The following is a 23,971-nucleotide window of genomic DNA, read 5'->3' on the forward strand; positions in this document are numbered from 1 at the left end:
CCTACAATTATGCAAATCATTGGGGATAAAGAAACTATTCACCACCCCATATCATCCTCAGGCAAATGAGAGTGCGAGAGGATGAACCGCACTCTGAAGCTCACTTTAGCAAAACTGGCAGAAGGACAGATCTCATAGTGGGATATTTATCTTCCCCAACACCCTCTTCGCCTGTAGGACAGTCCTACATGCAGCCACTAGGAAGGCCCCCACAGTACTGCTTTATGGCTTCGAACCCCTGTTTCCCAATGATTTCAGAGCTTCCAAGGCAGAGACCGGTTTCCCCGATATTGATGAATACCTCGACGACCTCATCAGGGACAACAAACTGGCCTATGAGTTAGTAGCAGAGTCTAGTGACAGGTGTTCCCAGCACACCAGACGATACGCAAACAGGCTAAGGAATACCAAGGATCTCAGAGAGGGAAACTTAGTTCTGATGGAACAGAGCTTCAAGGGAAGGAGAAAAGGGGGAAAATTTGGTAGGGGTTCAGCTGGGCCCTTTGAGATAATCAAGAGGATAACTCCCATGATGTTTAGAATTAAGGAGACCAACCGTCGAAGAAAAGTCATCACTGTCCATTCTGATTGCCTGAAGCTTTACAAGTGTAGATCTAAGAGATTAGTTTGCATCGGCGACTCGTTGGAAAGCATCTGGGAAACAAAAGGGGAGACCGAAGGGTGGGACTAAGTAGAATAGGAAAAACTTGCCCCATTACAATCCACATGATAACTAATATTTAAGGAATTGACAGCGTATACTAGAAATATAGATTAAATAAACTTTAATATATACTTTCCGATATTTCGGCGAACGTCACATTGCCATCTTCTTGGGAACTTACTAAAAGACACGTGCACACAAGTACTAATAACAGCAAATGAGACTGAAGCTAGCGTTTCCTAAAGTCCTGATGGTGCCCCCTGGCGGGCTATATTGGTAGTTCTTGGCCTTTGGACTGAAGTTCTTCTGATAAAAGTTTCCCAAATTTGGGGCAGTTTCATGCATCCAAATTTGTTGAGGTTTGGCATGTTCCTAAAGGCCGAGGCTGATTCCATGAATAGTCTTTCATATTTGAACTTGCTGCGGTGTATTACTGTGGCTTTCTTCCATCTTATTCTGTGGCGAGTATCCAGAGCGTGGTCTGCAAGCCCAGAGTGGCTGTACTGGTAAAATCGGATGTAATCCTTGTGTTCTGAGATTCTGATATTAGCTGTCCTGCCTGTTTGGCCAAAGTAGGACAGTTTACAGCTGCAAGGGACCTGGTATACACCAGGTAGGTCTAGGGGAAGTGGTTGGTCTTTGGTGGAGCAGATAAGGGATGCCAGTTTTCTATGTGGTCTGTAACAAGTGGTCAAGTCATGTTTTTTTAGGATTTTATTGATTTTTTCCGAGGTGCCTCTGATGTAGGGAATTGTGATAGATTTAGAGTAATCTTTTTTGTGAAGGGGAGGGGGGTGGTGGGTTGTGGATAATTGGGTTAAGTATTTTTTGGAGGGGGTAGCCGTTGGCTGAGAAAGTGTCACGGATGTGATTTAGTTCAGTGGTTAGGGCTTGATCATTAGAACAGATTATTTTTGCCCTGTTGAATAATGTTTTAATAACTCCATATTGTTGTGAGGGGGGGTGGTGGGATTGTTGGTGAATGTATCTGCCTGTATGGGTGGGTTTTCTATAAACTGAGAAAACCAAGGTTCCATCAGGTTGGCGGGTGACTAATGTGTCTAGGAAGGGGAGGTTATTGTTTTCCTCTTTTTCCAGGGTGAATTTGATTCTAGGGTGTTGGTTGTTCAAGTGTGTTAGGAAGGAGAGGAGTAAATCCGGGTCATGTGGCCAAATAGCGAAAATATCATCAACGTAGCGATGCCATATGGTAGGTTTTTGTGGGGCTGAGTTTAAGGCTTTCTCTTCAAACATCTCCATGAAGAAGTTGGCCAAGGGGTGGGGAAAGTGGTGAACCCATGGCTGTCATCCACAATCACTCCAACAAGGAAATTATAAGGGAGAGGAAGAAGAGAATCTTCCTGATGAATATTCCACCTGCCACATGAGACACAGAGAGACCCCAGAAATGAACCGCGAAGATGAGCTCTGTCGAAGGAACCAAAGTGAACCAAGGAGGTCAGGTGAAAAGGGGAGGGGGGATCACAAAACCCCATGTCAAGATACATGCTGAGACCCAGACAAAATGGGAGAACAATTCCCAAAGAGAGGAGAAGCTGTTGCTAACTCTCTAGAAAGGGGGGGGGGGAAATTATTTTCCTTTTGTGAAAGAAAAATTTTAAGGAAAAGGGGGGGGGGGGGCTTTGTTGGATCATGAATGAGGCCTGCCATTAATAGACAGACTTTCACTCAGGATTCAACAAGAACAGAGCCTAAATCAAAAGATGCCTGTACTGCTGGTGCAAATTGTACTATAAATAAAAAGGAGGGGGGGTAAAGTGTATATCATGTAAATATTGAATGAGTGTATATCCGTTTACCAAAAGAGGGAAAAACACTGTAGGTTATGTTGTATGTGATATGTCAAGGAAAAGAGATATATGAATATTTGACAACCAACCCAAGAATAGGCTGTGTGAAACAGTGCATACTTCAGTGGTGACTAAAGGCCCCAAGGTCATGACAAACTCATTAGTAATCCTTACAAGCAAGTTTCGCGAAAAGAGACAAGCATTGATCATTCTCTGGGACGAGCTCTCTCACGCGTTGAAGTGCAACGTCATCGAAGCGACCATGACTGAAAGCTGCAGTACAATAGGAGTTGGTGGTCGGAAAAAAAAGGAAGAGAATAGAGAGAACATAAGACAGGAATAAGGAAAAATAAAGGGGGATGTGATCGAAGCACCGAGAAGAGGAAGCATTGACCGTAGAACAAAGGGGAGGGTGCCATTTGCAGACAGTCGGATGAAAACCTCTAAGTGCAGACCGACGAAGAAGCTCGGGACCAAGTGGAACCTCAACCGCGATGTCCTTCTAGAAGGGTTCATAAGTCCTGGAGATGCATGACGAAAAATTTCCATCGACAGCAAAGTTCCAATGTGCATTGATCCAAAAGGGGGAGTGCTCCACAAAGTGAGTAAAGTCCAACCAGGGTTTGCACGTGGTAATGAAGTGTGACTATATGCTGCATCAAATGGTAATGTAAAACTTTGCTATATCTAAATTATGTAAAATGTTGAAGGGGAAGCAGCCAGGACCTTTCTTTAGCAAAGGAAGCTGAGACTATTTGTCGGTATTGGAATTTAGAGACCGTGGACTGGTAGTCCGAAGACCCATGTCATGTGATCTTCACATTGTGCATATATGTGTCACTTTAGCTATCTGTCCAGAGATCCATGTTCTAATAATAATAATATATGCTTATATCTATAACATTCTTAGAAAATATCAATCTTGTCCTATTTGAAATTGTCATGTATTACCATGTAGAGCATTTAATGTTTGAAATAACAATTAACTGATTGAATGATTTATGTTCTATGTGTCCTAATCTTGTTAAAATTAAACTTTGTGTTTCTTGTTAAATCATGGTCACCGAATTGTGTTTGAGAGCGACATTGCCACTCACCAACACACGAACTGTGATAAAAGGTGAAGAGTATCTAAATAAATTTAGTAAGGCTAAGTAAGAGAGGGCACGACTGCAAAATCCCCGAATCTGTACACCTTTCTACCTTACTCGGGTCAAGTAAGATAAACGTCGGATTCAGGAAGGGCCCGCAACATTCAAGGGGTGACTCTAACTGGTGCAGAACAAAGAAATTTGTTAGTCCATGATCCGAGGGAGCTTTAGATTCCAGGTCACAGGAAAGCACGCTAACAGGCCATATATACAAGGCTCAGAACAAATATTCCACGAAGTGGCGACGTAACAACATACCAGGAAGCAAAGAGGCAGTATACCACAATAATAGCAACAACAGCTGCTAAACCCTCTTACACTGAGATGTCAACTATAAGGAAAGTTTCATTTGGATCATTGACAAGGATGTCGATCCCACCTTCTCACAACTACAACCTCCCTGAAAGGTATGATTTGCTCACTATTTCCTTTGAGTGAATGAAAGAGAGAAGGCATCATGGACTCACTCCTGAAGATATGCCAAAAAGGGTCCCCCTATATGAAAATCCTCTTATTAAAAAAATATTGGAACGTGCATCACAGAGGATATGTCTCCAGACCCTTTATTGGATGGCCCATTAACAGATAGCATGGATACCTCTCCTCCTCCTCAGGAAAATAAAACAATCAATATACTGATTGCTATAGAGGAAGTGAATTTAACAAAGTCTTGGATATTTTTTCAGAAAAAGAAGAAATGATGGATACTGGCCATCCACAATAATCAAAAAGGAAAAAATACAAGCCTAATGAAAACAAAACTACTCAACACAGGAAGCCAGATGATACCACCAAAAAGAAATAATGAAAACATTCCTTTGATGAAATTGTTGTGGATTCGGACAAAACATAGACGACATCAAGACTCTCTTACAGAAGTATAAACCAATGTTCTTCTGCTTGCAAGAGCAACATACCTGAACCCAAGTGATGATCCAGTCTCCATAATGTTATAATTATTCATAAGGGATGGGCCTGCCCACAAAAGAGTCACCATTCTTGGGGCCAACCACACTCCAACAAATCCAAATTAACACCAGTAGAGAAGCAGTTTCTATAAGATTCTCTCAGAAATATAATAACAGTATGCTGCATCTACCTCCCTCCCGCTGCAGATTTTTCTCAAGATGACCTTGATGATATTTTATCACGGTTACCATCCCCCTAACTTTTAATGGGGGATTTAAATGAACATAATGCTCTATGGGGTAGTGTCCAAACAAACATCAGAGGAAGAGTTAAAACATTCGGAATCAAGGAGTAATTTATGTTGCATCTCGATGGTGCAGCTTACAGGATTGCATACTCAACAAAGAAAGTAAAAAACCTCCTAAGAATCCATTCTGTCCAAAGCACCAACTTATTCAAATCCTCTTGTAGCAACAGCACATCAGAAATAACAATCTCATTTAAATTTGGATGTAGATAAGCTGTGCTGAAGGAACAGATTAAATCAAGTCAAATACACAGAACGTGAAAGTCTGATGGATGAAGAACAACCACAGTTATGATTATTATTATTATTGTTCCGGGCAACTCCAAGGAGTCGACAGACTCATCGAGGGAGACCCTAACATCATGTCAAGAACAACTATTCGACATTGACACTCGACGAATCATTCTGCCATGTACATTTTTCCTTTTACTTGCTACATATCTAAAAAACTGTTTAGGATTCTCTTTAGGTTGCATGGCCAATATTCTTTCATAATCCTTTTTTGCTTTTCTTACCACACTCGTTACCCTTCTGGCCTATGCTTTATACCGTTCATGTGCCTGCCGGTCACCTTTCTCCTTAAATTCCCTCCATAGTTGTTTCTTTTTTTGCAGCTCAAGCTTAATAGTGTTATTCATCCATTTAACCCCTACTTGATTTATTATTCGGACTCTAGGTATACAGTCAGCCACTGCTTCATGCAAACACTTCTTAACTGCCTCCCATGCACTATCAACTTCTAGTCCTTGCAGTTGTACATGCCATGGCACTGAACCAATCAAACTCCTAAGCTTGTCATACTTTCCAGCCCGATAATTCCACATGTACCCTGTCTTAATTGAATGATGGACTTGGATATAGGAGGATTAATCTTGTCTGTTGCCAGTCACTAAGTATTTTAAGATCCTTGAGAAAAAAAAGCTTGATAATGATTTTATTATTATTTAAAATTTCTCTAAATGTTTCGTTTTTACTTATTTTTAAATCACTATACATAATATAACTTACCAGATATACTATATATGGAAGTGTCAGAACTGCAGTAGCAGCTACAGTTCCACTAATCCCCATTCCAAGTGACCTCAAAGGTGTGGGATATAGTTCTGCTGCTTGCTGGTAAAGAGCCATAAAAGATATAGCACTGCAGAATTTAGCAAGGAGGGATGCAATTACGGGCATCTGGTTTATATTTGCAGCTACAAAATGCAACATAGATAAAAATGAAGTAGTCATACAAATGATGCTTTTTTAAAAAAAATACTCTTGGTGCATTTTTAAACTTAATCAGAATTTCAGAATGTTATTTTATAATCACAAAACAGTATTCTGATAATTAAGAGTTGTGTAAATCCATTATGAAAGCATTTCTAATCCAATGGAGAAATAGAACATATACAGGAATACCTTGTATAGCGCGGTTTTGAACAACACGGGTTTTGGTCTAACACGGTTTTTATTATTACACTTATCATTATTACGCTAACATTGTCAACACTGACCAGCAACTCCCAGCCGCCGCAAGTGATAATCGAGAGCCATGTTTATGCAGTAGTTATTTGATTGGCTCTAACGTAGACACTTTCTTTCCCTGTGGCATTTTATTATTTACGTTACTGTTAATATTTAATATTTTTTATTATTTAAGTATGAGTGAAAAGAGACAAAACAAAGAAGACACTGTTGGAGTAACAAAAAAACGCAAGTGGTTGACATTAGAGAAGAAACTTGAAATTAAAAATGTCACGAGAATGGCGCTTCGTTTGCTAAGATAGAACTTGAGAATTCAATGAATGAGTCATCTGTACGAACAATTATTCAGAGCAAAGAAAAGATTAAACAACATGGAATGAGCACCGCTTCTTATATGTCAAAAGTGATCACGAGAAATCAATCTTCTACAATGGAAAATATGGAACGTCTTCTAATGATCTGGATTGAAGATTGTAATCAGAAAAAGATTGCTTTGAGTCAAATGATAATCTAGGCAAAAGCAACAAGTCTATATGACAAAATAAAAGAAAATGAAAGCAAAAGTGAAGTGCAACCAGTGAAACGTTTATAGCAAGTCGCTGGTGGTTCTGCAATTTCAAAAAGCGTATGGGACCCCATAACGTAAGAATCCAAGGTGAAAGCGCAAGTGCTGACACTAAAACTGCAGAATTATTTCCCAATGAATTGAAGGAGCTTATTAAGAAGGAAGGCTACACAGATGATCAAATTTTTAATGCTGACGAGACTGGCTTGTTCTGGAAAAGAATGCCATCGTGCACATTTCTAGCAGAGAAAGAAAAAACACAAGCTGGGTATAAAGTGTCAAAAGACCGATTGACACTTTTACTAGGAGGTAATGCATCAGGTGATTTAAAATTGAGGCCACTGTTAGTGTACAGAGCGGAAAACCTAAGAGCTCTTAAGGGCTTTACAAAGAACAATTTACCTGTTCATTGGCATTCGAATAAAAAAGCGTGGGTGACTCATTCAATTTTCGAAGACTGGTTTAAAACTTGTTTTTGCCCTGAAGTTAAAAGCTATTGTAAAAAGAATGATATTCCTTTCAAAATTTTGCTTTTATTAGACAATGCGCCAGGCCATCCAACTCTATTGACCGACTTAGATGAAAATGCCAAGATTCATTTTTTTCCCTCCAAACACAACATCAATTCTTCAGCCGATGGATCAAGGCGTTATCTCCACTTTCAAGGCTTAAATAGTTCGTCTTACTATTTAAGACGAACTTTTGCCCAAGCTATTAAAGCTGCAGCAGAAGATTCTTGGACTTTGAGTGAATTTTGGAAGAAATTTAACATAAAAGATGCCATTCAAAATATTTATGAATCTTGGCAAGAGGTGACTCAAAGCAACATGAGAGTCGTATGGCATAATATCTTCCCGCATTGTTCAATTGCAACACCGAAAGAGGAAATCTCAACAGAAATTGTGCAGATGGGCAAAGATCTTGGTTTTACAAGTTTAGATTGTAACAATGTGAACGAATGTATTGATTCTTATTCAAATGATCTGGATGATGAAACCCTTTTGGAGTTGGAACTACAATGAGCCTATGAAGCAGAAGAAGACGAAGATGACCCCACTGATGTCATGGTTGAAGAATTTTCCTTTACTGACCTTTCAACTTTTGTGAGTAAAATCGACGAAGCTTCCAACTTTCTCATAAATGCCGACCCGAATTTGGAAAGAAGCATCAAAGTGAGACAAAGTCTCAATAATGCCATCAAATGTACAGAGATCTAGTATTTGAAGAGACAAAGAAGACAAGGATGGTTCATCGAACACTAAAAGACTACTTTAGTAAAAAGTAAATTACTGTATTCTAAAATTGAAGCAATATTTGTTTTGTTTTCTACAACTTTTATATCAGTTTAAAAGGATTTTATTTGTTATTTAGTTAATAAAAATAAAACTTTTTTTCATTTTTAAACATTTTTATTATCCTAAATTTTTGTAATAAACAAATTAAATTGAAAACCTTTATAAATAAACCTCGAACAATGCGGTTTTGCATAGCATGGACGCTTCTTGGAATCAATTAACCGTGCTATGCAAGGTATTCCTGTATACCTGCTTTTGACTTCCTTTTATGGCAGTATGAGTTTTTCATGCAGAACTCATTTACTCATCCATCATTCACAATAACAACAACAAATGCAGTTCTTGTGTGTGCCAACTATATTATGACTCTATGGATAAAACTGCTGGATTAACTGTAAATTCTCATGTAGTTTGCCTATGCTGTAATATACTTCTACAGGAGAATTACAATAAATTATATAAGATGACAAAAAATGAGAGAGATATTACTATATCCAAGCTAATAGTAAAGGAATCAGCAATTAAATGGTTTAGCACTATATGTATATAATAAAATTATATTCAGTAAGCATTGTTATGCCTGAAGCATAATAATGTGCATCAGATCTCAGATTGTCATGCTTGAGATTTTTGATGAACGAGGTGTAAAATAATTGATGTAAAACACTTGATGTAAAATAATTCCCTGGTTGCTTTTGTTAGTAGGGAACAGTATGTAACATTTTTGAAGCTCCTTTGAATTTCTTCACACAGTTGTAATTATTATAATATACTCATTTACTTAACCATTGTTGTAGCTGTACAAGTTCTAATTTAAACTGTATGTTGATGATATAGTCATTCATTATTTGTAGTAACAAGAAGGCCAACTTGTATAAATATAATGCAGCAAATGACATTATTGTCTGCAAGCTTTGAGATTTCAGATAATATGAAATTCTTGCTGGAATGGTACGTCTTTTCAGAGACATACAATAGGAATGCATGAGTATTCCTTTGACATCTGTCAGACTAAATTGCATTCCATAAAATGTCTGACACACATATTTTAATAATGTTATATATAGTTTTTTGATATAAATGAATGCCAGTGCTTTAAATGTAAATACTTTCAAACCAAATTCTTTATAGTTACATACATAACCTACAAGAGACATACATCTAATATATGAACATACATGTCCCTCCCATTCTAATTAGTAAATATGAATCTGTTATCCTTTAACAAAACACTCACTGTGTTTTAATAGTATGAAAAATTTGAGTTAGTGATTTGTATGCAGCGAGAACTTAGGCAAATCCAGCAGACTAATCCCTGATGATAACTGTATCAAGCTATAATCAGTGCAAAGAAATATGGCAAAAGAAATGAGAGATCTGGGAGTGGTGGTGGTTGAAATGACCTGAAGTTTAGATGTTTTATAATGGTGCAGAAATAATGAGGTTATGATTCCATTATATAAGACCATGGTCAGACCTGATATGGGTTATTGTGCACATGAATTTGGTTACCTGGTCTTTGGAATATGAGGTATGAAGATTAAGAGAATGCTTTTTGAAAAGCTTCATGAATAAGAGGAGGAGAAGAGATATGATTGATGGTGATGATTTATGGTTTTAAAGGTGCAAGGACAGCAAAGGTCATACTGTGCTATATCAAAAATTACTGCTATTATAGCAGTATACAAGGTAAGACAATCACAAACATCCATGCCTGCAGCGGGATTCAAAATCATGATTCGTTGGTTGGAGAGCAAGTATGTTAACCACTTGGCCAACCAGGCTGGCAGGGGAGGGGGGGGATATTATTATTATTATTATTACCCAAGACCTCATGGAGTCAAAGACTCATCTGGGAGGTCCTTTAATGGAATGAGACATAAGTTGATCAGGGGTTGTTACCAGGTTAATGTGGAATATTTTTTTTCATAGAATCAGAGAAAGAGGGTAGAACAAGAAGCCAACCCTGGAAGCTGTATAAGTAGAGTTTCAGCAAAGAAGTGAGGAGTAGGTCTTTGCATGGAAAGTAGTTGGTGAATGGGATGCATTGCCTGAAAACGTGGTAGATGCAATTGCATTAAATGAGTTTAAAGACAGTTTGATGAGCTTTATGTGAGACAGCATGAACCTCCATGCCCCCCCTCCCCAAAAATGAGTAATGAGTCTTTTGACTCCATTTAAGTCCAGTGTTAATAATAATACTGTAATAATAATTTCACAGGATGGCTGAGAACCTTTCAAGAAACTTGAGTTTCTTGAGAGGCTGATGGCTTTGGGTTTTTACAAAACCCAAAGCCATCAGCTACTGGGAACAAGTTTGGAATAGTTGTAAACTGTTCTCTGATGGCACTGGGTAGAAAACCAGTGAAATGTTAATACATTCAATAAATTAATTATATATTTTCCTCTGGCAGTGTTCATACCATGAAACACTGTTATGAATTTTGATCCATCAGTCATGCAATCTTTTATATTGCACTAAAGTTTAAGATAATTCTACAGAGTCCAAAAAAGCTTATTCGACTAAAAAATATTAGCTTGCTATAGTGAATGACAATATTACATTTATTAAATATAAAACTAACATTCTTTACATTTTTTATATATTATACTTTTATTATACAATGTTTCTACTAAAGAAGCTGCTATTTTATATGTAAATATTTGTTGAAAAAATTAATAGCACTAACAAATATTATTATTATTATTACCCCAAGACCTCATGGAGTCAAAGACTCATCTGGGAGGTTCTTTTATCACGCACCACATCTCATCATACCGTGTCTTAAACACACTCAAACTCCTTGCAGACACCACACTCTCAGGCGAGGCATTCCAATCATTCACAACTCTGCACAAAAAAACCTGCCTCTCACTCCCCTACTCACACCCTCTTTATACAGTTTCCAGGGATGACCTCTGGTTCTCCCCTGATCTCCCACTATTCTCTGTAGAACTTTGTGAATATATATAGTGAATGACAGTTTTGAATGTTTTTAATTTAGGGTAATAAGTTCATTGCATTTTCTAACATATTCAGAATAAACTGTAGCTATAACATCTTTACTTTCATTTTTTACTCTTTTAGTTAACTCACTTTGATAGTACTTGAATCTTGTTAGAGCAATATGCCCAGTTTTGATGTGTATACTTTTTTTCTGAATCACAACAGGCACATTGCACTTAAAAGATGTCCTGAGGCCAGATAGCCATAAAGTTAATTTGGAGAAGCCAGGCTATATTTGGTCTCAGAATGATGTCTCCCAGATCTTTGGCAAATTAATTCCACCATACTTGTTGAAGGGGGAGGGGGGGGAAGTGATTCATTCGTAGCTGATGCTGATTCAAAAAACAATGTCTCAGACCTATTGTGACTTCTGTGTAGGAAAGATATCTTCTTCCATTTAATCTTGTGTGTAGAAATATCCAAAGTGTGGTCTGACATATAGATGACCACAAATATTTTTTTGTTTTCTTCAACACAGATGTTAACGGATCTATCCAGTCTGTCCAAAGTAGGTTAAACTGCAGGCACAGGGAACTTTATACATTTCAGAACATACAAAGAGAGGGATGGGTAATGGTTGTAGTATTTTATAACAGTTGTAGCCATTGGCAAAAAATAAGTGTTGCAAAGGTACCTGAACTCAGTTTCAACAGCTCTGTCATTTGAACAAATAGCCCTGGCTTTGTGTATAAATGTTTTGAGGATACCATGCTGTTGAGCTCGGTGGTGTGATTGGTTATATAAATACCTTCCCATATGTATCGGTTTTCTATAAACAGAAAAGGATTTTGAACCTTTAGGTAGTTGTGTCACTAGTTTGTCTAGAACAGAAGACAATTGTTACTTTCTTTTTCTATTTGAAGTGTATTTTTGAATCGTGGTTGGTTGCTAAAGAATGTATCTAAACCTGAGGCCAAATAGCAAACACATCATCTACATAGTATAGCCAAACTACTGGTTAATGTTGTAGCTGTGGGAGGGGGAAATCCCACTGCAGTCCTATCTAGCTGTTTGTATATTTTTCCTTTCCATGAAAAATAACCAGAATAAATAGTGAACTGAATAATTAAATATGCTTAATAAAGCTAGGGTCTCTATCAAAGGTACATTAGTAAACAACAGTACAGTAACAAGGGTATGAAGCACCTGTGGCAAGTGGGGGGAGGTGCAAGTTAGACACTTGCACCCCCTAAAACCCAAAAATTTTGAAAAATTTAAATGTAACAAGTTAATTTTATTAAATGTAATATATTAAATACTTACTATTAACCCCATCAAAATGAGTTGCAGTGTGTTGCAGAATTTATGTGTCTAAAGCGGCGTATTGCCGAAATTTAAAAATACAATATAAAATAGCGAACTTTTATATCTATTTTTTTATTTTTTACGTTTTTGCACCCCAAACCTAGTTGCGCCCGTGGCGGGCACCTCTTTCGCCACACCCTCGTTACAGCACTGGTAAACAATGTAGTAATGTTAAAGCTAACCAGGAGGTCAGAATCTGGCAGGATTAGATTTTTTATTAATGCTTTGAAGTGAAGAGAAGTTTTAATTAATGAGCAAGCGTTGCCTGTGGGGGTGGGGTATTAGTTTTGTGAATTTTAGGAACTCCATGTATTTGAGGTGGTTTGGCATTAAGGTTTTTTGGTAATTTTAATTTTTGAAGAGCAGGAAATTAAATAAAGTAAATGTAAAAATAATAATGAGATTAAGCATGCAATCTGGAAGAAGGCATTATTGAGAGAGAGAGAACATGAAACTATAAAAAGCAGGTTAGGAAAGTAACCCAATTGGTTACCTTCCTAATTATTATTATTGCATGGGCACCTCCATGGAGTCCTTAGACTCATCATGGGAGATCCAAACTATCAACACAAAATGTATCACACCTCTCCTTGAAACCATTAACAGACAAAGCACTCACAACTGACTCAGGCAACCTATTCCACACATTCATCACTCTCCAAGCCAAAAATATAGCCCTCACACCCTTGATAACCACACTCTTACCCAACTTCCGGGGATGACCATGACTTATTTTTAACAGTATTAACAACACCAAATGAACTATTTTATAAAATGATGTTTTATCAACTTTCTTATATTTCACTGAATTTCAAATCAGATCATCATCATAAAAGCACACCACAGCATGCATATGCAACAGTGAGTAAGTGAAACAATACAATTCTAATGGACAGAAAGATCTAAAGTCCTATTTTGTCACCTCTAATGTTGAAAAAAACCTACAGCTGTGGGAGTTGCTCTTAAGATAAGTCTCCCAAATTTTTGGCTAATTAATGCAACGATATTTGTTCAGGTTGGGAGAATTCTTCATAGCCATGGCTGACTCAAAAAATAATCTTTCGGATCTGTAACGTCTAAATAGCACATGAATAATAGAGTGTTCATGAAAGCTCCGGATAAGATAAGTATTATTTTCAGTTATCGTTGATAAATTTATTTAATATTGCGTAGTTTTGTTTGCCTTGTGTCTCTTAGTGCATCTTTTTGTGTGTTTTTTTGGTGTGTTATAATTTATAATTTGATAAAATACATTGCAAGTAAGTATGGCCCCAGTACAAAGTGGCGGCCAGTAATGATGGTTCGCCATCTTTATCAAAGAACGGTAGTATAAAAGAGATGATTCAGTGTACTAGCTGCAAAATGTATGCTTTGCGGAGTGTGGTTAGATGATAATAAAGGAATGAATGTGTGTAGAAAATGTAGGGAGAATGAGAAATTGAAGAGTATTTCGGATCGTGAGTGTGATATTTTTGTCAAACTTCAGAATGAAGAAAATAGGGATATGGCAAGAAACGGTGAGGTTGTACCAGAGAATTGTGAGAGTGTGAATGATAGTATTAATGATTTTACTGAGAATAAAAAAGATGAGAGAGACGCAATGAGTGAGATCGCATTGTTGAATGGTGCGATACAAAGGCTCATACGCTCTAGCAAAACAACAGCTAGAGCGTATGAGCAAAAGTCGACTGAATGAACCAGCCAATAATAAAAAGTATGACAGGAAAAATAGACGTATGAGTGTGAACATGAACAAAATGAAGGATAGAGTGCTGTATGGAGACTCGTTAGTACGAGGTGTGATAGTAGAGGATTTGACAAAATCGTACCAACCTGGTGCGACCATAAAGGATGTAACTGAGTCTATTAGAGAGCAAAAGGAAAGGGTGAAAGAAATGATTGTTGTGGCAGGTACGAATGATTTGAAAGGAGACAAAATGGAAATGATAGAAGACCTGAATGAATTGTTTGAGGTAGCAAAAGAAAAGAGTGAGAGAGTTAGAATGTTTGGTCTTTTGCCACGGTATGACAGTGAAATGTTTAAAAGGAGGGCCATAATTGCGAATGATTTTATGCGTGGGTTATGTATGACGAGTGGTGTGGAATTTGTGGACGTGGGAGTGAGTTCGATGGGCGAAAGGAACTATATATATAAGATGGATGGCTTGCATATGAATGGTTACGGTGTAAGAAGACTTGAGAAAGTGTTGCTGAATGTGGTGGATGTGCAAATTCAGGGAAACTAGATTTATTAAGGGGGGGGGGGGGTAGATATACAGTCCTTAGGGAGGCAGTTGAATGTAAGAATGAATATAATATGCCCGAGCAAATAAGGACAACAGATCAGAGTGGGATAGTTAATATAAGGCATCAAGGTAGGGTTGGGGCTAATGGGGGTCTTAAATTCATGTACACTAATGCTAGGAGTATTAGGAACAAGAAGGAAGAGTTTTTGGCCATGGTTGGCACTTCGAGACCACAGGTTATTGGTATTAGTGAAACATGGCTGACTGTAGATGATATAGCTAGTGGGATTGAATGTGATGAGTATAGTGTGTTCAGTAATGACAGGGAGAATAAAATGGGGGGAGGAGTATTGTTGATGATAGCTGATGAGCTGTAGCCAAGGAGAATAGAAGTTGAATTGCAGGATAGAGAAAAGAACACATTTGAGGCCATTTGGTGTGAGATTGTGGCTAGCAGAACTAAATATACAATTGGGTGCTGCTGTAGACCAAGTGATGGAAAAGATGATGGTGACAGTATGCACAAGCAAATAGAAGAAATGAGTGGAAGGAGGGTAATTATTATGGGAGATTTCAACTATGGTCGCATTGATTGGAGTGAGGAGAGGACCCACGGGAGGAATGAATTGGATTTTATGCGGTTATTAAGGGATAACTATCTGCGACAGCATGTAATGGAAAATACTAGGGGTCAGAGAGTGCTTGACCTAGTAATTACATCTGAGGATTTGGCTGTAACAAATATGACCACATTGCCACCAATCGGTGAGAGTGATCATAGGGTCTTGACTTGGGAGGTGGCTAAAGGTGTAGAATTTTCAATTAAGACAGGGTACATGTGGAATTATCAGGCTGGAAAGTATGACAAGCTTAGGAGTTTGATTGGTTCAGTGCCACGACATGTACAACTGCAAGGACTAGAAGTCGATAGTGCATGGGAGGTAGTTAAGAAGTGTTTGCATGAAGCAATGGCTGACTGTATACCTAGAGTCCAAATAATAAATCAAGTAGGGGTTAAATGGATGAATAACACCTTTAAGCTTGAGCTGCAAAAAAAAGAAACAACTATGGAGGGAATTTAAGGAGAAAGGTGACTGGCAGGCACACGAACGGTATAAAGCACAGGCCAGAAGGGTAACGAGTGTGGTAAGAAAAGCAAAAAAGATTACGAAAGAACATTGGCCATGCAGGCTAAAGAGAATCCTAAACAGTTTTCTAGATATGTAGCATGTAAAAGGAAAAATGTATATGGCAGAATGATTTTAAAGAATGCCAATGGTAGGGAGGTAATTGAATCAGTTGATATAGTTGAGTTACTGAGTGAGCACTTTGCAAGAATATATCATCCAGGTGGTGACATTGCAGAAATGAATGTACCAGTAGATTATACGGGAATTGTGGTGAATGAAGTGGAGGTGAGTAGTCTATTGCATAACCTCAATGTCAATACATCTGTGGGATTGGATGGAATACCAGCTCGTGTTGTACGAGAAACAGCTAAAGAATTGTCAGTACCCGTGACCATTTTGTTTAATTTGAGTCTCGGATCTGGGTTAGTCCCGAGGGGGTGGAAAGAGGGGAAAATAGTTCCACTGCATAAAGGTGGTTCCAAGACTGCTGTTGTAAATTACCGACCGATTAGCATATCAGGAATCATTGTCAAGGTCTTAGAGAAATTAGTCAAGAAAAGAATACAGGATTGGATAGATGAAAATGGGATATTGTATGGGGGACAACATGGTTTTGTGAAGGGTAGATCATGCCTCAGTAACTTGCTCACGTTTTATAATGCAGTGACAGCTGAACTGGATAGGTTCAGTAATACTACTGGACCTTGCCAAGGCTTTTGATAGGATACCACATAGAACCCTAATCAGTAAACTGGAGCAGATGGGGATAGATATAGGGTTGGTGAGATGGATAGGAGGATGGTTGAAGGAGAGATACCAGAGAGTGGTTTATTCAGGAATGGAGTCCAAAAGATGAGGCTTGTGACTAGTGGAGTGCCACAGGGCTCTGTTCTTGGACCACTGCTTTTCAATTTGTTTATCAATGATATAGGAAAGGATTTGAGAGGAAGTGTTCACTTGTTTGCTGATGATGCAAAGTTGGGTAGAGCAATTCTGAGTGCACAGGATGTCAAAATTTTACAGGATGATTTGGATAGTTTGGAGGACTGGGCTAGGAAAAATGGATGTCAATTTAATGTGGCAAAGTGTAAGGTTATGCACTTTGGGGTGAAAAGAATAGCAGCAGTATATCGCATTGATGGAACCGTACTCCGGGAGATTGATGAGGCCAGGGATTTGGGAGTGTTGGTGGATAGGGAATTGAAGTTTAGGGGGGGCACATTGCAAAAGTGACTAAAACAGTCACCAAATTACTTGGCTTCTGAAAAATACTTTAACATGCAGAGACAAACAAGTTGTTGTTCCTCTGTATTGAGCCTTGATAAGACCCCATCTGGACTACTGTGCCCATTTATGGGCACCAGGGTTTCTTCGTGATGGGGAGGAAGTGGAGAGTATCTAGAGACGAGTGACCAAGATGATAGCTGGTCTGTGGAATGAACCTTATGAGAATAGGTTGAAGATTTGTGGGTTGCAGAAATTGGTTGATAGGATTGAGACATTCAAATTACTGATGGGTTTCTATAAGATTGATACAGAAGATATTTTTGAAAATATGACTGGTGGTGGGAGGACTAGGGGCCATAAATGGAAGCTGGGCAAGAGCATGGTTGACAAGGGTGTTAGAGCTAGGTTTTTTACTTGGAGAGTAGTGAATGAGTGGAATAAGCTTCCAGAGTCTGCTGTGGGTGCTACAACCATGAATGAGTTCAAGGCAAGGTATGATAGATACTGTGTGAATGTCGAATAGTTGTTCTTGACATGATGTTAGGGCCTCCCTCAATGAGTCTGTCGACTCCTTGGAGTTGCCCGTAACAATAATAATAATAATAATAATAGCACATTAGTTTTCTTTCATCTAATTCTATATGAAGGAGTGTCCAAAGTATGGTCTGCCAGTCCTGACTTGCCATAATAATGGTAGCGAATGTATTTTTTATGTTCTTCCAGGCGGATGTTAACAGATCTTCTGTCTGCTCATAGTTGGCCAAGTTACAGGTAACTTCATACACTCCAGAGTGTGCTAGAGGGTGAAGTTTATCCTTAGGATGGTTTTGGGATGCAAGGTCCAGATTCTTTTCATTGTGTATGTGTGTGGAATGGGCTACCATTAGATGTTGTGAGTATATCTTCAGTTAATGTATTCAAAGAGAAGGATACGATAGGTATTTAGGCTTATGTGACTAAAAAAAAAAAAAAAAGATCCCTTCCTCAATGGGCCTTTGAACTCCCTGGAGGAACCATAATAATAATATGATAATAACATTGAGAGGGTCCATAGAATGTCACTTGCAGTGCCTTATGAATAGGAGAGGAGGGGATGATATGATTATGAGATTTATGTTGGTAAAGGTTTGCCACAAGTTAAATATGAAAAATTTTATGAAATGAAAGGAGATAGGGTAGAACAAGAAGTCATCCCTGGAAGCTGTATAAGGAGAGTGTAAGCAGGGGAATGAGGAGTAAATTCCTTGCATGGAGAGTGGAATGCATTGCCTAAGAATGCAGTGAGTGAAGAACTGGTGAATGAGTTTAAGGCACAGTTTAATTAGCTTTGTGTGTGTGTGATTATGAAAACCTCTGCATAGAAGTCTAATTTAATAATAATAAAAAAATTAATGAACGTATAAAAAAAAACATTCCAACAACAAAACAAAAATAAACCAGAGAACCTGAAACCAAAAATATCTACACATTTCTCTCATATATATTGTTCTGTATTGCAAGTATCGTGGATTTACATTAGTGAATATTGGTATGTTTGTTTACATTTAAATTCAGTAGCTTGGAAGTTTTTTTTTTTTTTATTTTGGCAGGGAGGGGGAGACAAATCAGTTTTGATCAAAAGTAGAGGCGTTTTTTTTTTTTTTTTTCATTAAGTGTCCATTATGTCACAACAACTAAAAAAAGAAAAGTTCACTCTGAATTTTGCATTTTTAATAAATAGTGAAGAGTGGAGTATTTGTTATTGAATTAAATAGCAAAACATTGTGCTTATTAAGCAGTGATAGTATAGTTCGCCCACCGATTAGAGGTCCCTCAACCTGTGCATGTCAGAAAAAGGAGAATCCATTCCGATGATAGAGTAATCAATCTGTCTTCTGGGATGTGTTTGTTTATTATTACAGGTCGGAAAATTTAGCTTTTCTTTTACAAACATTGTAGATTTTAAAGTGTAACTATTTTGCTTGTATAACAGTTAGAAAAATCTACATAGAATATTAACAAAATTAAAAACGGTATAGCATAAAACAAAAATTTAACTAAGTTTATTTTTAATAAAGTTTTCTATAAAATAAAAATAATTATACAGAAAAACAGAAATTTTTTCAAATGAACTTATATATTCTAAACTTACAATTGAGAGAACTGAGACACTTTAATGTCCTAAACCGATTCATTATTTATGACTTTAACAAACCCATGCAAAAAAAGGTTGGAAAAAAATACCATTATCAAATCCTTTTAATCTTCATAGTCATCTGAATCGGTGTCCAAATCGCTTTCACTTAAACTGATCACCAAAGGTTCACATAATTCTTCGATAATTCCGTCTCTGTCCCAATACATATTTTCCAATGAGGTGACATGAAAGCAATATTTTCCCCAGTTTTGAATTGTAATACTTTCAATCGCCTGTTCTGAAAGCTTAAAAAGTTTCGACATGTCAATATCTCCAGTTACGTTGCGATGGCGAATGAAACTTTTCACTTCTGCCCAAACATACTCAATAACATTAATATTGCAATGATATGGTGGTAGCCTCAAAGCTAGAAATCCATGCTCTTTGAGCATTGTGTTGAATTAAATAGTTAGTTGTAGGCGAGTTTCTTTTGACCAAATTAAGCAATTCAATTTTTCGCATATCTGGGGAATAAGAAATGTTATTTGCAGAGAGCCAATCCATAAGAACATGCTTCTTATTAGACCAATTTGGAAATTTGGATGCTTTGTTTAATCGAATAGAGTGATATGAAGCGTTATCAATTATAACAACACCATTTTTAGGAAGGTTTGGAATCAGTTTTTCTTCTGCCCACTTTTCGAAGATCATAGAATTCATTTGCCTATGGTAATTGGCTTTGTATAGTAAGTTTGAATTCGGTAAAAAAACCCATTTCTCCACCCACAAAAAAAATTAGTATGTGCCGCGAGGCATTTCCAGTTTGTAGCACTCCACATTCTTCTTTAGACTGCCATCATTTTCCATAAGTTAAATTACTATCAATACAAGTTTCATCTAGATACACAATCAGTCTTTACTCCTCCCTGAAACGTCTTATTGCTCTCAAATACTGCATTCTAGATAAAACAATGTCACTTCGCTCCATGATAAGTTTCCTTTTATTCTTGGACTTTTTAAAACAAAATCCGATTTCATGAAGTATTTTCCTTAAAGTTTCTCTTTTCCAAGGAAAATTAATTTTTTCTTTAAGCACAGGAATCAATTTCAGAACAGTTGGCACTCTTTTCTAGACCACGTAAAATTCGTGAATAGTTCTTCTTATAACGTCTACATCAAAATCATTCAAAGCTACGGTTTCAATGGTTTTCTTTACTCTGGCGCTTTTTTTTTTAGGAGATTTAAATTTTGGCTTACCTTCACCTTTTGATTCCCTAAGAATTCTTTTAACAGTCGACCCCGATACACCCACAATTGCACTTGCACGTTTTATGACTTGAGAAAGAGGAACAAGGAGACGATTCTTTTTCTCAGAATGTCAGCACATTATTCAATATTCTTTTGCAAGAGCTACTGAAACGTTTAACAACAGAACTTGTTGACTGTACTGGATCCATCATACAAATTAATAATAAAAAAATAATGCAAAAAAGTGACAACAAAAATCAAGCTAGTACCAGTGACAGACAAGAAAGCACGTGATTTCGCATGTTGGCGACCAATTCATACATCCTTCATTTCTTTCTCCACTTCAGCATGAATTGACTATTCTTATCAAAATGCCAAGGAGAGATCTACAAACGGTGGGCAAACTATATAGTGCAGTACATAATGATATTCTGTATTTTGTTAATTATCTAAAATGTTGCATAAATTTTGTTTTCTATTTTATATATAAACACACAATAACCTTGATTTTACCTTTTGATCTGTAAAGCCTAAAATATTTTATATCTGGCCTTTCTCAGAAAAAGTTTTGCTGCACCCTGATCTCGATCCTCTAGATATCTACAATATTCATTGCTCTTGCAAACTAACATACTTTGAACAAACTCAGCTGATATCTGTCTGGAAGAAACTGTTCATCATCTACATTACAGCCATTCTGGGATGACAGATCATCAAATCCAATATTATTAAAATCCCTTTTATATCATAATATGCCACAGCAATAGCTGGCCTCGTTGGCTGAGTGGTTAGCGTATCCGCTCTCCAGCCAAAAGGCTGTGGGCTCGAATCCTGCCGTGGAGATGGATGTTTGTGATTGTCTTTGGAAATACTATTGGTAGTAGGCAGTAGATGGCATTGGTGTAGTTACAGTTGGTGGAGACAGAGAGTTGTAGATTAGGTGTCCTCCCTCGATGAGTCTTTGGACTCCCTGGAGGTGTCACGTAATAATAATAATAATAAATAATAAATAAATAAATGTTGTGTTTCCTTCTCTAAACATCAACATGAGTGATAATCAGTGTCTAAGCATCTATACTGATTATGTCATGTCTGATAAAATTCATCACAGCTGATCTAATAAGCCAGCTAATAGTGAAATAAGAGGAATTTATTCCAGTATAGCTAGAATAAGAGCCTCCATAATTCAGTTGGTATAGACAAAGCTCTTTGGTTGGAAAGACCTGGGTTCGATTCCTGTCCATGACATGAGGAACCTTTATCTGGTCTCTTTTGACTAAAGGTGAGTTAGCTGGTCTCATACAGAACTAGAGGGTTTTTACCCTCCTGGAAACTCAGGTTTTTGCGTCCCTCAGAACAAGCATACCAGCCAGTAGAACACACACAATTTACAGACAAGAATACTTAGAGGCATAGGGGTAACTGCCTATCATTTCCTAACTATAATGTGCCTGTTAAAGCCACTGATTGATAGATGGATGGATAGCTAGAATAAGTTTTATGTTATGTGTGAAGTAGAGTTTGGTTTCAGATATTTTCCTTACCTGAAGCAATGACTGGGAGAAGGCAGAAAATTCCAGTTAGTAAAAGTGATGAAACAGCACACCATCGTCTTCCTATCCGTTCCATTAATATCCAGCTAACAATATAACCAGGAATTTCCATGAGAGCAAGCAAAAAGAAATTGAGGAACTCATTACCATCAAGATTAGGAATGTTCAGCTGTAGACCATAGTATGTGATAACATTAGACACTCTAAAAATACAAAATGCAAATATAAAAATATGTGATGGATATTTATCCTGATTATCTTAATAAAGAAACTATATTGAAATTAAATACACACACACACAAAAAGAGAGAGAGAGAGAGAGAGATATCGTGAACTCAAAATACCTTAATGTTTCCTTTCTCAGAAACATAGCAGGAGATTACTGAAAGTACATTGGTCTGTTTTTTTTTGTTGTTGTTTGTTTGTTTGCTTTGCTTTTTTTTTTTATATACATACATGCATGCATGTAGTTTCCTGAATTAAGTAAGCAGGAAAAAGAAAGGAAAAACACCTGATGTTTTACTGATATCTGATATTGGTTAGGCAATAGGCTCTGAGAAGTCAGGGCCTTGCAAGTTGATTTTCTGTGTGTTATATTATTCAAGTTTAATAACATATGCAATCCGTAGTTACACATTTCTATCATTTAATTTCATCTTTTTATTCATTTTATAGATTGATTTTTCTCTATTAACAGCTCACATATATATATTTTTCTCTCGTTAAATGACAAATAATAGGCTTTAACTTGCAGTTTTTGGAATTCTGCCTTAGATGATGAATTTTTTTTATAATTAAAATATTTCTTCTTAAAAATATTTCAGAAGCTATTCAAAATTGTGCTGCTATATAGCAACTTAAGTTTAAGGCTTTTGTGTTAACCACGCTACCGGCCAAGACGTCTATAGACGTCTAAGTTATCATGGATACGAAGTGCATATTAAAATTTTAGTACCATTGATGTTACATTGAAATAATGGATACGAAGCGTATGAGGATGCGTATTTGATCCATAATGGCCGGTAAGGCGGTTAATATATAAAGGTCTACTTTAGATACCAACAAAGTCTATCATACCATTTCATAAACTTATCCACTTTCTCAGATAATGCATTCCATACACTTCCAACATGCAAAAAAAAAAAAAAAAAAAAATCTTACACTCTCTCTCTCTCTCTCTAAATCATCAGTCTCTTTCATGGATGGCTTCTTGTACTTTCCTTTCCCCTTGTTCTGTCCTTTAAATTATCTTTCAGTGACCATCACTATGGATAACTCCCAATAACTTTATCTCAGTCATAACAGCCTTCATATTCTATCTACCAAAAACTGCAAATTACATGCCCTAGGCCTATCCTCAATTCCAGTGGTCCAGACCTAACATCATTTTGTTAACTGTATCTATATCCTCTCTGAAGTTTCTTCACTTCCTTAAAATCCTATCAACCATATCTGAGTACAGTAATTTATACATGATTATCTCAGGGCTTTATGTGGTGGTACCACCATACCTTTACCTAGCATCCTTCTCAGTACTGCAGTTATTCTCTGAGTTGTCTTCATCCTTTATAATGTATCCTGAAAGCTTCAAATTCCTATCCATCACACCTACCCCAAGATACCTTGCCTCCCACACTTCCTCATGTACAGCTCCACCAATGAAATATGCAATCTTCTATCTGTGACCAAATTTCAAAACTTGAGCTATATCCCTACTTATTTTCCCACCTTCCCAATTTATTCAGTTCCTCCTGAAGAGCCCAACATTGGTATCATTACTAATAACTCTGCCGAGCTTCACATCATCTGCAAATAACTCAATACTTCCATGAAATTCAGTGACAATATCATTAACATAAAGGTGTTTAAATGCAGGGGTGTAATCCTAAAAGAAATAGTGCCAGGGCTCTGCCTTGGAAACAAAAATCCAGAGCACGAAGTGCGCCATTATTGTTATTATTATTATT

The 23,971-nt window shown here is 37.2% G+C and overlaps 1 protein-coding gene across 1 annotated transcript in view; it reads right to left on the minus strand.

Moving 5' to 3' along the window:
• LOC150098797 (carcinine transporter-like) overlaps window positions 1-23,971 on the minus strand; it is a 77,454-nt gene that overhangs the window by 15,256 nt on the left and 38,227 nt on the right. Inside the window, exons 7-8 of the mRNA XM_090405755.1 lie at window positions 21,996-22,207; window positions 5,851-6,038 (exon numbers count right to left, since the gene is read on the minus strand). Coding sequence (XP_090261881.1) covers window positions 5,851-6,038; window positions 21,996-22,207 — 400 coding nt within the window. The remainder of the gene's footprint in view (window positions 1-5,850; window positions 6,039-21,995; window positions 22,208-23,971) is intronic.

This window comes from Typopeltis vanoorti, chromosome 15 (genome assembly GCF_054136105.1).
Source record: "Typopeltis vanoorti isolate ZY-2024b chromosome 15, IOZ_Tvanoo_1.0, whole genome shotgun sequence".
Classification (NCBI taxonomy): domain Eukaryota; kingdom Metazoa; phylum Arthropoda; class Arachnida; order Uropygi; family Thelyphonidae; genus Typopeltis; species Typopeltis vanoorti.